At 35.8% G+C, this 12,973-nt stretch overlaps 2 protein-coding genes across 2 annotated transcripts; one reads left to right on the plus strand and one right to left on the minus strand.

Moving 5' to 3' along the window:
* The first annotated feature begins 804 nt into the window (after window positions 1-804).
* LOC113284360 (protein NRT1/ PTR FAMILY 4.3-like) lies at window positions 805-3,575 on the plus strand. The gene is made up of 5 exons (XM_026533800.1): window positions 805-1,047; window positions 1,223-1,440; window positions 1,570-2,022; window positions 2,107-2,252; window positions 2,388-3,575. Exons 1-5 carry the CDS (start codon window positions 897-899, stop codon window positions 3,310-3,312), a joined length of 1,893 nt encoding a protein of 630 aa, XP_026389585.1. The 5' UTR covers window positions 805-896; the 3' UTR covers window positions 3,313-3,575.
* A 2,009-nt stretch (window positions 3,576-5,584) lies between these two features.
* On the minus strand, window positions 5,585-9,811 carry LOC113284361 (peroxisomal nicotinamide adenine dinucleotide carrier-like). The gene is made up of 9 exons (XM_026533802.1): window positions 9,445-9,811; window positions 9,180-9,341; window positions 8,915-9,045; window positions 8,202-8,256; window positions 7,559-7,672; window positions 6,938-7,006; window positions 6,721-6,828; window positions 6,539-6,607; window positions 5,585-6,085 (listed from the first exon to the last, which is right to left on the minus strand). The coding sequence occupies exons 1-9, from the start codon at window positions 9,523-9,525 to the stop codon at window positions 5,840-5,842; spliced, it is 1,035 nt and encodes a 344-aa protein (XP_026389587.1). The 5' UTR covers window positions 9,526-9,811; the 3' UTR covers window positions 5,585-5,839.
* Window positions 9,812-12,973: the final 3,162 nt, after the last annotated feature.

Here is a 12,973-nt window from a genome sequence, read left to right on the forward strand (position 1 = left end):
TCATAAGGAGCGCAACGTATATAGCTTTGTTAACGGTGTACTCCATGAATGGTGATGTTGGATGGAAGAATGATCCTCTTATGGTTTTGGTTAAGAAACTTCATGAACTTGTGAAGTATAAATTGAAAGAATCTTAATCGGGAATTACAGATTTACATGGATTTTTGAGTTGCACTGAAGTTGTTCTCTGAAATGCCCAAGAACTTTCGATTCAGATTTAAACAAATTTTAGGCGATGGCAAACGTGTAATAATGAACGTTAACTCACCTAAGTGTTTGACTACAATACGTAGTTGACTAACGGGTCAACGACCCAAAGACTAAAGTGGACAAATTTAGTATCCAAACACTAAACCATATCAAAACTTACGACCCAAACACTAAATAACTCTAATGGGAAGTGAGTCTCATCGTAACCTTTACTGGTTAAGAGAATGACACGAAATGGAAATACACTTATCCATTCTAGATACTCAAAGTGTGGAATTACTGGCACACACTACACTCTAGTCTTCTTGATGTACAGATGTCTATTTGATGTTCTGTTCTCCATATCTGTATGAAGTCAAAGATGATGCGAAACTTTCCCCCCACCCCAAATAAGTATATTTTCAGCCATTCATATAACCATAATGGTCATCATCAAAAATAAACAATCTAACCTGTTGTGACACATATAGCAGTAGGAATAGTATTAGGCTTATGTGGATGAATACACGTAGAAAGTATTTGAGGGTATATCCAATTATATGATCAAGAAACCCCACAATGGGGCTCGTTTATAAATATGGGGACTTGGCTACTCATTTTATCTCAAGCAAACAAAGTTGTTGCTAATACTAAATAGATAGATCTTGGGTGGTGGTGAGGTACTAGATATCTAGCTAGCTAGAGAGATGAGAGGTACAACTGAAAGAAAGAATTTCAGTAAAGATGGTGTTGATCATGAAGCTGTAGCAGCACCAGCAGATTTATCTGTTGATTGGAGAGGAAGACCTTCTAATCCTAACAAGCATGGTGGAATGAAAGCTGCCCCCTTCGTTCTTGGTAACTCATTAACATCTCTCCATATATATATATAGATCTCCTTTCTCTCCCTATATATATATTCACATGCATGCCATGCACTGCATATATATATCTTCATACTTAACTATTGATGATAACTTCTTTTTTTTATGATGTTTTAATGGAGTAGGATGATTGTGTGTGTGTTTTGTAGGGCTACAAGCATTTGAGATGATGGCAATAGCTGCAGTTGGGAATAACCTTATAACATATGTGTTCAATGAGATGCACTTCTCACTGTCAAAATCCGCAAATATAGTTACCAATTTCATTGGTACTGTTTTCCTTTTGTCTCTACTTGGTGGTTTCCTCTCTGATTCTTATCTTGGAAGCTTTTGGACTATGTTGATCTTCGGCTTTGTTGAGCTCTCTGTAAGTCATATTACTTGTTTCTAGAATCTTTTTCTTTCTATTTTTTTCTTGATCTTCAGAAAATTTTAGATATTCCAACTCTTGGTAAAATGATAGATAATTTTAACTAATTGTCTTATTGTGGTGCAGGGTTTCATACTACTATCATTACAAGCTCATCTTCCACAACTGAGGCCACCACAGTGCAACATGTTAACACTATCAGCCAAAAGAGATAATCACTGTTTACAAGCAAATGAATTCCAAACCTTCATCTTTTTTATGGCTCTATATTTGGTAGCGTTAGGAAGTGGTTGTTTAAAGCCAAATATCATCTCATTGGGTGCTGATCAATTTGTCAAAGAAGATCCTAATCAATCAAAAAAGCTCTCAACTTACTTCAATGCTGCATATTTTGCATTTTGTGTTGGAGAACTCATAGCCCTCACTGTACTTGTTTGGGTTCAAACTCGTTCCGGTATGGACGTCGGTTTTGGTGTCTCAGCAGCTGCCATGGCCATGGGATTAACTTGCTTGATTTGTGGCACTCTTGTTTATAGAAACAAACCCCCTCGTGGAAGCATTTTCACTCCAATTGCCCAAGTAATGGTTTTTCTTTGACTTTTTTCAATTAGTGTTGACTAAGAAGTTAATGAAACTTACTCTTTTTTCGTACGTGATTTTCAGGTTGTTGTAGCTTCAATGACAAAGAGAAATCTAGTTTGTCCATCCAATCCTGAAATGCTTCATGGAAGTGTAAACCACTCATCAAATCACATCAAAGATGCTTCCTCTTCCTTTGACAACAATCTCCTACATACTGATAAGTTCAGGTTTGTATATATACTTGCAAGCCGGTCTTTTCAAGATTTATACGGCGTATGTTCTTTTATATAGGTTCATGGAATAATAATATTCATGATTATTAGATAGCGCCATAATTTGATATCATAATCTGAAAATTTCAGGTTCTTGGACAAAGCTTGCATCAAAGTAGTCCAAGATGGAGTGAAGGAAAGTGCATGGAGATTATGCACAGTAGCTCAAGTGGAACAAGTCAAGATAATCATTTCAGTCATCCCCATTTTCGCTTGCACGATAATTTTCAATACTATCTTGGCTCAACTCCAAACATTTTCAGTTCAACAAGGAAGTACAATGGACACCAGACTTGGAAAAAGTTTCCAAATCCCACCTGCTTCACTTCAATCCATTCCATATATTATGCTCATATTTCTTCTCCCTCTTTACGAAACAGTTTTCGTTCCACTGGCACGTAAAATAACCGGAAAACAATCAGGCATCTCCCCTTTACAACGTGTAGGTATCGGGCTATTCACTGCCACGTTCTCAATGATTGCAGCTGCATTAGTAGAGAAAAAGAGACGAACATCCGCACAAAATTCACACGAAACGTTATCGATCTTCTGGATCGCCCCACAATTTCTTATCTTTGGCATATCAGAAATGTTCACAGCAGTTGGTCTCATTGAGTTCTTTTACAAACAATCCTTAGCAGGCATGCAATCCTTCTTGACAGCCATGACTTACTGTTCATACTCGTTCGGGTTCTACTTAAGTTCACTCCTAGTTTCTCTTGTGAACAAGATCACATCAAATGGTTCTTCAGGGTGGTTAAGTGAGAATGACCTTAACAAGGATAGATTAGATCTGTTTTATTGGTTATTATCTGCACTTAGCCTTTTGAACTTTCTCAACTATCTTTTTTGGTCCAAGTGGTATTTTTATAATCCATCTTTATTGACAAAAACTCCACCAACATATCATCATAATCATGAATACCATGAAGAGGAAGAAGATCACTCAAATCATCATCACCAAAGTTTCAACTCTTCAAAGCGTATTGGAGTTGACAATATCATTATACTTTAAACAATATGTTCTAGTACTTATCCCTTGCATAGTGAGTCTTGACTTATCGCATGTATAAAAAAAGCATATATATAAAAGTAGTATTAGTGCTGCTCATCTTAATAGGTTAGACCCACTAATTAGCACTATATGGGGTTTTCTTTAAAATGGCCCCTTTTGTTTCTCTATTGATTGACATTGTAAGGTGGACTTATATAAAAGTATTAGTTTGCAATAATAATAAACATGATGTAAATTACTTAATCCCACTGTTACAAGCTTTATCAAATCACTGTTGTATTACTGTCTTGTTTTTATTTTCTTTTTCTTCATTAGTTTTGTTTCACAAGCAATGTTGGGTGGGTAGCATCTATGAGTTATAACCGAGAAAAACTAATCTAGTTGATCAGCAGCCTGATTCTCATCCTTGAGGTAAGTGGATCGAGTTTCCATTCAACAGTCTGAGGATCTTATAGAAGCCCTCCTGGCAATACTTTTTCAATAAAAAAAAATATTTATGAGGTATGCTAATTTATACATGAAACCAACCTTTCGGCCATGATCACCATTGAAGCTGGGTGTTACAACACTACCAAGCAACAGTACGTACCACCTATAAGTGAAGCACTCATAGTCCAAGGATGACATGCCTAGAGATGATACATATCAAAAGTATATTTAGGTGGAAGAAAGAGCAGCATAAAGATGCTGTTATAAAATATTAGAAGCTTCTGGAGAGACCACCTAAAAGGAAGAATGTTTTAATGTCCCCTGGCTTTTTCACCCATTTGACCTTTCTATAAAATTCATGTTTCATACATGTTTTAATCAAGTTGCATTATATCCACTAGAGAGAAGCACTCCGAAGCAAATGTTGGAATCATCCAGTTATATACTAAATACTTTGTGGAACTGTAGATCACAAGGTCGATATGTCCGAGTGGTTAAGGAGACAGACTTGAAATCTGTTTTCTCATTCGCTGCTGTCGACGTCTTTTTTTGTTTTCTCATTCGCTGATAAAGCTGTTTTTTTTTTCCTCATTGCACTTTAGGCCAATTCAGCTGGAGCCTGGATACTTCAATCTCAAAGTTCATGTAATAAAAGTCACTTAAGTATTGGCATAGAGATTGAATTGCCAATAAGCAACTTGTAATCTTAGGTAATTTAACAACAATATCAGCTGCTGCTCAAGCATGGTAGTTACCTCCATATGAGATTTCTTCCTTAAATCTCCAGTAAAACTTCCATAAAGAAGTTTACCTCTGAAGAATTCTTCACCATGTCCTTGACTGATAATTTCGTTGTCAATAACTGAATAAGGCGACTCCAAAACCAAAACACACAGTGAGAAATCACGAAAAATCCCATTCCTAATTCGAGAATCATTTTAGAATTCCTAAATTTCACTTATCCCTGTGCTCGGGAGGAAAGTTAAAACAGACAGATATTTGGTGGTATTTTATTTTGCTTATAAAGTTATAATAGTTTAGTCCCACATAGTGTGGGTTACTCATTTGCCTTTTGTTTACAAGACCAGAATAACTAGCATCGAGTTAAGCGTATAGGATCTGTAGTTTAACTCGTAGCTTGCTCTCTGCGGGGATGTCGAGCGACCTGGTGTGCGGTGCAGCGAGTTGCATTGGCGGGTTTGTCCGCCCCTTTTTTTGTTTTTGGTTTCGTTTTTGTGTAGTTGGACATGACACCAAGGCCTTGGATAAGGCTTCCAGGTTCGGACTGTCCCTTGCTGCCAAGTCTCGAGTGTTCGTCTTCTGAATATTCATTGTCTGGAAATGATCTTACGCTGCCGGGATCCATTAACCTTGTCTTTCGTTGGTGGTGTCGAAAAAAGCTGGAAATAAATGTGCCACAGATGAAACTTTTTTCATTTTTTTTAAGGTTTCTGATGCCTGTGGATTTGATTGTTTTGTTCGAATTTTAGGACTGACACTGTACTGCTTTTTATTATTTTTTTTTAGCGAAAGCGTCTAATTGAAGGCTTTTATAACAATTCATTTTTTGTATTAGAGGTTCTTAGCTCTGGCTTTCCTGTGAATGACAGACCAACTCTCAAACCAGAACCTGACAGACTTTCCATTATGCATTTTAGCTCTGGCTTTCCATTTTTTTTTTTTTTTTTTTTTTTTTTTTTTTTTTTTTTTTTTTTTTTTTTGGGTTGTATGTAATTGTTGGATGCATAGATTCTGCCATGAAAGTGTTCAATGAAATGCCGAATTAGGATTTCTTAATCAAGTACATATAGAGAAAATGCGCTAGTCAAGTCTGTTTATGTTTAAAAAACAGGTTGTAAAATTGAAGTGTTGAATTTCTTATGAAATACAAGTGTGTTTAAATTATAACCAGAAATTTCTATGATCCGTTAAGTACTTACAAATTTAACTACGACTCCCCTTTACCCAGATGATTTTAAACATTTCACATTTTGGCCAAGCGATGGCTTATTTATTACTTAAATAGACCCAAGAAAGACGAGTTTTATAAAGGGGAAAAGGGACTGGACAACAGAGAGAGACCTTCGTTAAAAAAAAATCATACAGGCCTTCTCACTTTGTTAACTATGTTTCCTGTGGTCAGCAAGCGAACGCCTTTCACAAGTTCTTCCTTGACCATAAAAAGGACAGCCGCAGCAAGCACACTCTGCGTGATTTTTGTGCTCATCCCTCTGTAGAAGCAATATAACCCTTCGTACTGGATCATCTTCATGATTGCATCCAGAGTACCTTTGTAATGAAGATTTTTATCTCCACCAGTCACTTGTTTTGCCTGAAGTCTAGACTGTTAAAAGGCAGAAGAAAGAAAGATGAGGAACCAAAACATGGTAAAGCAATATACACAGAGGTGTAAATAAGGAAGGAGAAAAATCCCCTCCCACATACGATCATCTGCTTATAAAATAACAAATTCTTAAAATGAAGATATGTTGAGAAGGAACATGCAAGTGTTGGGTGGTGATGGTTGATAAGAGCTTGTTTTTATCTATCATGAAAAAGAATAAATATAAAAAAGGAAAACAGAAACATAAGTGCCAAAGCATATCACAAAAAAGCTTGTCAATTGAAAAGGGTCATCAAATCCATTTTTAACCAACCTGACAAGTACTCCTGCATCAATGATGCACATACGAGAATGGGTATATACTACCAAGTCAAATATAAAACAACCAAGTTTTGCCGCAGAGACAAGATTTTATCATTTTAAAAAATGTTTTCACATGCCAATATGAATTACCTTCACAACCAGAAGAGGGTAAGTCATCACAGTAGCTCCTAGTTTTGCCGCAGCACCAAGAAGAAAAGTCTAGCCAATCACATAAACATAATCACAACGTTAGGCACTGAAATCAGACTAAACTAGTATCACAAAGACGATGATGCAAAAATCAAAAGACATGGTGTTACAGCAGATCTGACCTCTAAAGCAGTTACACCACTGTTTGCTTTCCCTATGAGGGCACGTCTTGCCTTAAGTTTCTTTAATAGGGTCTCATAGATCATGAACTGTATGGAAGGATTGCTAACCTACAAACAAAAAAGAATTCTTGCCGAGTGGCAGGACTAAACTCCAAGAAGATTACATCTCAAGTCTTTCAGAATATTAAAGTTGGAAAGGAAGTTACTTTATACTAACCATCAAAAGTGTCGGGCCTACACCTTTCCAGAACCCACGAACTCCAGCTTCATCAAATAATTCTTGCACCTACAATTCGTAAACTTCCACTTAAATAAGCCTGGCCAGTTTCCAATAACAATACAGTTAACTCAGTATCATTCAAAGGTGGTGATGTATGTGCCTCGTATATTGAATAAATGCGACTGGACTGGAGTCAACTCAATCCAACTGAGACCCATATTTCACTTAATTCATAACACTCAAACTCTGCGTCATTGCAGCTCATCCTTGACATAATCTGACCCGATGTTGGACTATCTAACTTGGACCATGTACCGTTATTCCTAAGCCAGGTGATCTAAGTTGAGCTACCAGTTCTGGAACAGCTAACATTAAATCGTACAGCAAGTAAGAATATAAGCAGATCCTCTACACTATATACATTTCAGGTAAATCTAAATGCAATTTGCATTACATGATCTCATGTTATATTCCGACTTTGGCATTTTCTTTGTGAATATTAAGTCAGTTGATTCCGCAATTTGCCATTTGTAGTAATATCATCCTAAATAATTAGAAATCAGTTAATTCAAAGGAGCAAACATGTTGACCAATATTAGAATGCTCGGAGTTGCGTACCGCGTTAGTAGTTCCATATGGAGGAGGTTCGATTTCAGAAGTTTGAAGTTCTTCATCTGGTGTAACTGAAAGAGTTAGACTAGGTTTTGGAAGTTTTGAAGCTTTTCTGTGTGTCTGCAAAGTAAAACAGATACACCAACATTAGCTAAGAGTATAGCAGATATCTCATCTTAAACAAATACTATTTGAAAAAATAAACAATTGATTTTTTATTCATACTTTACAGAGGTTGAAATATCAGAAAATATTACTGTGCAACACATTTTTGACTAGGAGTATAAGGTCGAATTGGACCAGGCTACATATAAGAAGATGCTCGGCAACACAGGATGCTAATTCAAGTACTAAAAGGTAACAAGCCAAGGATCATAAATCATAATCAGAAATCTCAAGCACTTGTACAAGGATACAAGGTCTGAGACCTCTTTTCCATGATTCAATGGAGTTGGATCTTATTTTTATTAAAACACATCGGTAAAAACCCAGTGTTTTATAACTTAGCCAGTGGAGGGCGTGTAGTACTGCACATACAAAATTAAAGCCCAGGTCCTATTAAATTGTCAAATATTTATTTTCTACACAGATAGACAACTATGTTTAGTATTATCAAATAGCCTAAGAGCAAAAGTGGAGATTATGTTACCTGCATACGGGTAACAACTACCCATATAGGATTGGTCAACAGCACGTTCACACACCTATAAAGAACAAAAATAATGAATTAAACAGTACAGAGAGCATTGACTCACATGAGAATGCCACCTAAAATATGTTTTCATAATGTTGCATGAGCACCAACAAATTGCCAATAGTAGGTTTTGGGGGTATTAATTCAACACAGATACAAAAATGGCAAGCCAAAAGCAATAACCGAGGGTTCAAATTTCCTTCCATCATGCAACAATGAATGGATAAGAGAAACAGTGGCAAGGATGAGAAAAACAAATTTAATTTCAGCAACTAACTCACAAGTTCCACCAAAAATATACCCAATGAAAACACTAATCCAAGTAAATGGCAAATATTATTGATTGGAAGGATTGAGGCCTCCAATACAATCATCTAACCAAACTAAGTCTGGTAAAGATATATGTGAGCTGGAATGTTGGATCCATCAGTTGATCAATGGTCTGTCTTACTCTTATCAATACAATATCCAGCAAATATTTACATCGCAACTAATGAAGAGCAGTTTAACCTTAGAGTGGCAGGGGGAGATAGAGTGCTCAACTACAATTCAATACTTTCTACCACCTACTACGAATAAGTAGAAAACAAATACCACTAAGTTCGAACCAAACTAGGACAAGAGAACAACACATCTTAATTCAAACAAGAATACATTAACTAACTCACCCCGAGAATGCAGCCACTAAGAGAGATGAGAATATCCCAACTGTACCATCACCATGCCCTTTCTTAAATCTAGCAATTGCAGCAGCCTCAGCTTTACTCCTAAAGACTTGATAGAAATAATAATACACACCCTGTAGATTACCAACAAAAGCACAGTGATCAGAAACTGTACAACTTAAGTATCAAATTCGCCAATTCGGCAATGAGGGTTCCTTAAGCTGAAGTAAAAGCTGAGGGAATGATGCATTGGTGAGGATAGCAGTACCTGAGAAGCAGCAGTACCAAACAATGAAGGAGCAAGACCACTGTATAAACGACCCCAACCTTCAGTGTTAACAACCTGAATCATCTGCTTTAGGGTTCCTACATCTTGTTTCCTCTTTGTGCCTTTCTTATGATCACGGTCTGTCTGTTGACGAGTATTAACCTAAACAACCAAAATCAAACAATTGAAAAGGGGAATTCAATCAGAAAACAAAAAATAAAATCAAAATCAAAAACCTAAAAAAGTAAAAGGTAAGGAGAATTACAGTTTGGAGGGGGTAAGTGATAAGTTGAGCAATGATTCCACCACCAGCACCAGCTAATCCGTTAATTACAGCATCAGACATGATGATGTTTGAAATTGAAGAAGAAGAGAAAGGAATTTGAAGAATTTCAAGGCTACGTCTGTGGATGAAGATGTGAACACGAATGAGAAATCAGAATCATATTATTCAACAAAGAGAAAAAGAAAGACTTGCTAGGAAGTAAATTGAGGAGGAGAGTCTTCTCTTCTGTGGAGTAGAGTATTATTAACTAATGTTTTAATTTCGGACGCAACGGGTTGGTGGTGTTGTGATACAGTCCTCCCTCCTTCCTTTTTCCCCCCTCCTCACTGTCAAAAGAGGGTGGTAGTGGTGGGGGTATATAATGGTAATTTTGCCAGGACTTGTGGATTTATTGTGCAGTTCGAGAAAGAAACTAGAGTGACGTCTTCAGTTTTGTCTGGGTGTTACAACGGTCCGTGCTAGGCCAGGCACGTTTTCACTTTGAAGTTGAATGCTGTGTGAGTCGAATCAAATGGGAGACTAACCTTATGGTCCTTGTGCTTTTACTTGATTCAAGTTAAATTTATACGAAGATTACTTGATTCAAGTAAAAATATTTATACGACGATATGGCGAACATGAACCTAATTATTTAGTTAAAAAAGTGGAGCCGATGTAAAGAAATTTTTTAAATATTCATATAATATATGTCGAGTGGTTTACATAAAAGTGAAATTTTTTTGTGCCAAATAATTGAGCGTAAAGAGCTTGATTCAATTTCATGCTCAAGCCACAATTTGAGTCAAGATTTTCGAAAACCATAGGAAACGTTTTTTCAGGTTGAAACTTGAATATGCTCATAAGTCTTTAACCTAAGTGTAAGACTGATTTCAAACGAGAGGAGATCTGTTGAGATTAATGTTATAAGCTAAAATTTTGTACTATATTCTCCTTACGAGGATAATGTTTTGATAATATGAGATGTACACAAATCTAGCTTGACTTGTAAGAGTAACATAACACCAAAAATTGAGCTTCAAATGCATATTGTTGTTTAGGTTAAAAAAGATGCGCAAAAAATGTGAGATGGTTTGAAAATAACATGTAAATTATCAAGAGATCCTTTACCATCAGGAAAAAAAAAGATGAGTTTTTATTAAAACATCTTTGTCTTTGTGAAAAGACGAGGGTACCCAAATTTCTTCTCTCTTTTCTTCTTCTTGTCCATCACATCGTGATTCTCCATCGTATGATGATGAAGATGATGATCTTAACAAAAGAAAATTTACTATTTTTCTTCTTTTCTTCTTCTTCAACTATTCAATCACGTTACGATGATAAAAAAAACAAACTAAGAAAACCTACCATTTATTTTTGCTTTTAGTTGACTAAAAAATTCGATTCGATATTGAGTAAAAAAAATAATCTGAAACTGTATACGGCCCAATGTAGTCAATATCGGCTGTATCGGCCGATATATCGGGGATATTTCGGATATCGGCCCAGAACGATACGATAAGAAGGATATCGAGGATACGATATTCGCCCGATAATATCGGCCGTATCGATCGAATATCGGCCGTTTCGGTCAAATATCGGCCGTATCGGTCGATACGAAATTTTCCTACATTTCCTGATATGAGACAGTATTGGTCGTTTTCTATAAAGTTTAAGGGTAATTTTGGCGAAGAAAGTCTTCCAGGTGGTAGTAGAGGTGCATGTAGCTCTCGAAGCAAGTCTACTAAAGTTACTCTTTTGTTTTTTTGATAAAATTGATGTTATCTATTATATCTTATCCGAAAATATGTGGAGAAATGTTTAATATAAAATTATAGTCTCTAAATCTAGAACCGATATTTCAACGATAATATTCCCGATATAAAATCGTACCAGTGTATCGGTCCCGGCCGAGATGAACCGATATCCGATATTAACTACATTGATACGGCCGAGAGTTCTTACTTACCCAATGTGAATCCTATATTACGGTTGGGAAAATACGGATTCCTAACCGTAACCTACATATACGGGTTGGAAAGTAAGAAGTCCCAACCGTAAAAGGGTGTTTACGGCTTGAAAATCCTAGCCGTAAGAAATTCTGATAACACGCACAAAAAAAAGAAGTTTTTTTCCTGATAGGTTTTCCCCGCCCAACGTGTTTGTTTCGGCTTGGAAAATAGCTGATTTTTTTTTTTGGTAATTACTTAAAAAATAGAAAAAAACTGTTTCGGCTGGGTGTTCTTCATTTCCCACATTTGAAAGTAACTTACGGCGGAGATTGCCTCAATTTCGAGCCGTAAATTACCAAATGCGGCTGTATAGACAATATTTCCCACCCGTAACTGCAAAAAAATAAAATAAAAATAAAATCAGATTTCTGATGGATTTAAACCGATTGGATCTATAAAATCCTCAAAATATAATCTTCCCCTTGAGAACTTTGAGGATATTCTTCATCATATAGGTGGTTGATTCTCAGAAAATTTAGAAAATTTTTTTAAAAGAAATCAAACAAAAAGAAAAAGAAAAAATTATGATGAAAAAAGTTTTTTTATTTTGGTTAATCCTAGTTTATGTACTAATTGTAATTAACATTGATTTTATCGGGATACTTTAGCCATTATGAAAAATAATTAGATAAAGAGTTATAAAAATTAATTATTCATAACATAGAGCAGCCTCAAAAACCTATCCGGTGTGCATCCCCAATGATAAGATTTTTTTGTGTTCATTATTTTGTAATGCACTGTTTGGTCTGGTTGCTTCACAATAACCATTGGAAGTTTGGAACCACTACACCGCCCCTTGTAAATTGGCACACCATGTCAGCAACACGATTTTTAGAAGAATTAGGGAATGTGAAGCGTAATGGTTTACGAAGAAAATGGGCAGAAGTGTGATCGTATCGTGGGCAACTGGGTGGTTATGAGTATACAGTCGGATTTTATCCACATGCCCTTAGAGTAATTTCGACAGTAGAAATTCTTATTTCCTTATTTTTTTTACCATTTTTATTTTTCATTTTCCGTATCAAAATCTTTTGGGATTGAAATTTTCCAGCCGAAAAATTAGTTTCCCAACGGGAGAATAATGATCTCTTTTTTAAACGAAACCCTAATTAATGCAATTTCAAATTGAATACATATATACTCATATATCTCTCAGAAGAAGAAGAAAAGTTTCTGAAAAAAGATATTACACTTTGAGTGATCAAAAAAATTGTTTTTTTTTAAGAGTAAGAAATCTTGAAAAATGGCTATTCTAGCGGGGAGAAATCTTAGAGAAAGAAAAAAAAAAGTTATGTAGATGATGATAATGATGATGAGGGTTTGGAGGATGAGATACTTGTTGATGATGATAGTGTAAAGAAGACGGCAAAGAGTCGTAAAAGCACTCTACAGAAGAAGAAGAAATGTGTTGCTACTAATATTCAGAACATGAGAGTTAAGATTGGTATTGATGTAAGTAAAAAATTAAAAGTTCTATTCTTAATTATTCTTGTGCGGTTTTTTTATTTTATTTTATTATT

Source organism: Papaver somniferum, chromosome 5 (assembly GCF_003573695.1).
Source record: "Papaver somniferum cultivar HN1 chromosome 5, ASM357369v1, whole genome shotgun sequence".
Classification (NCBI taxonomy): Eukaryota; Viridiplantae; Streptophyta; class Magnoliopsida; order Ranunculales; family Papaveraceae; genus Papaver; species Papaver somniferum.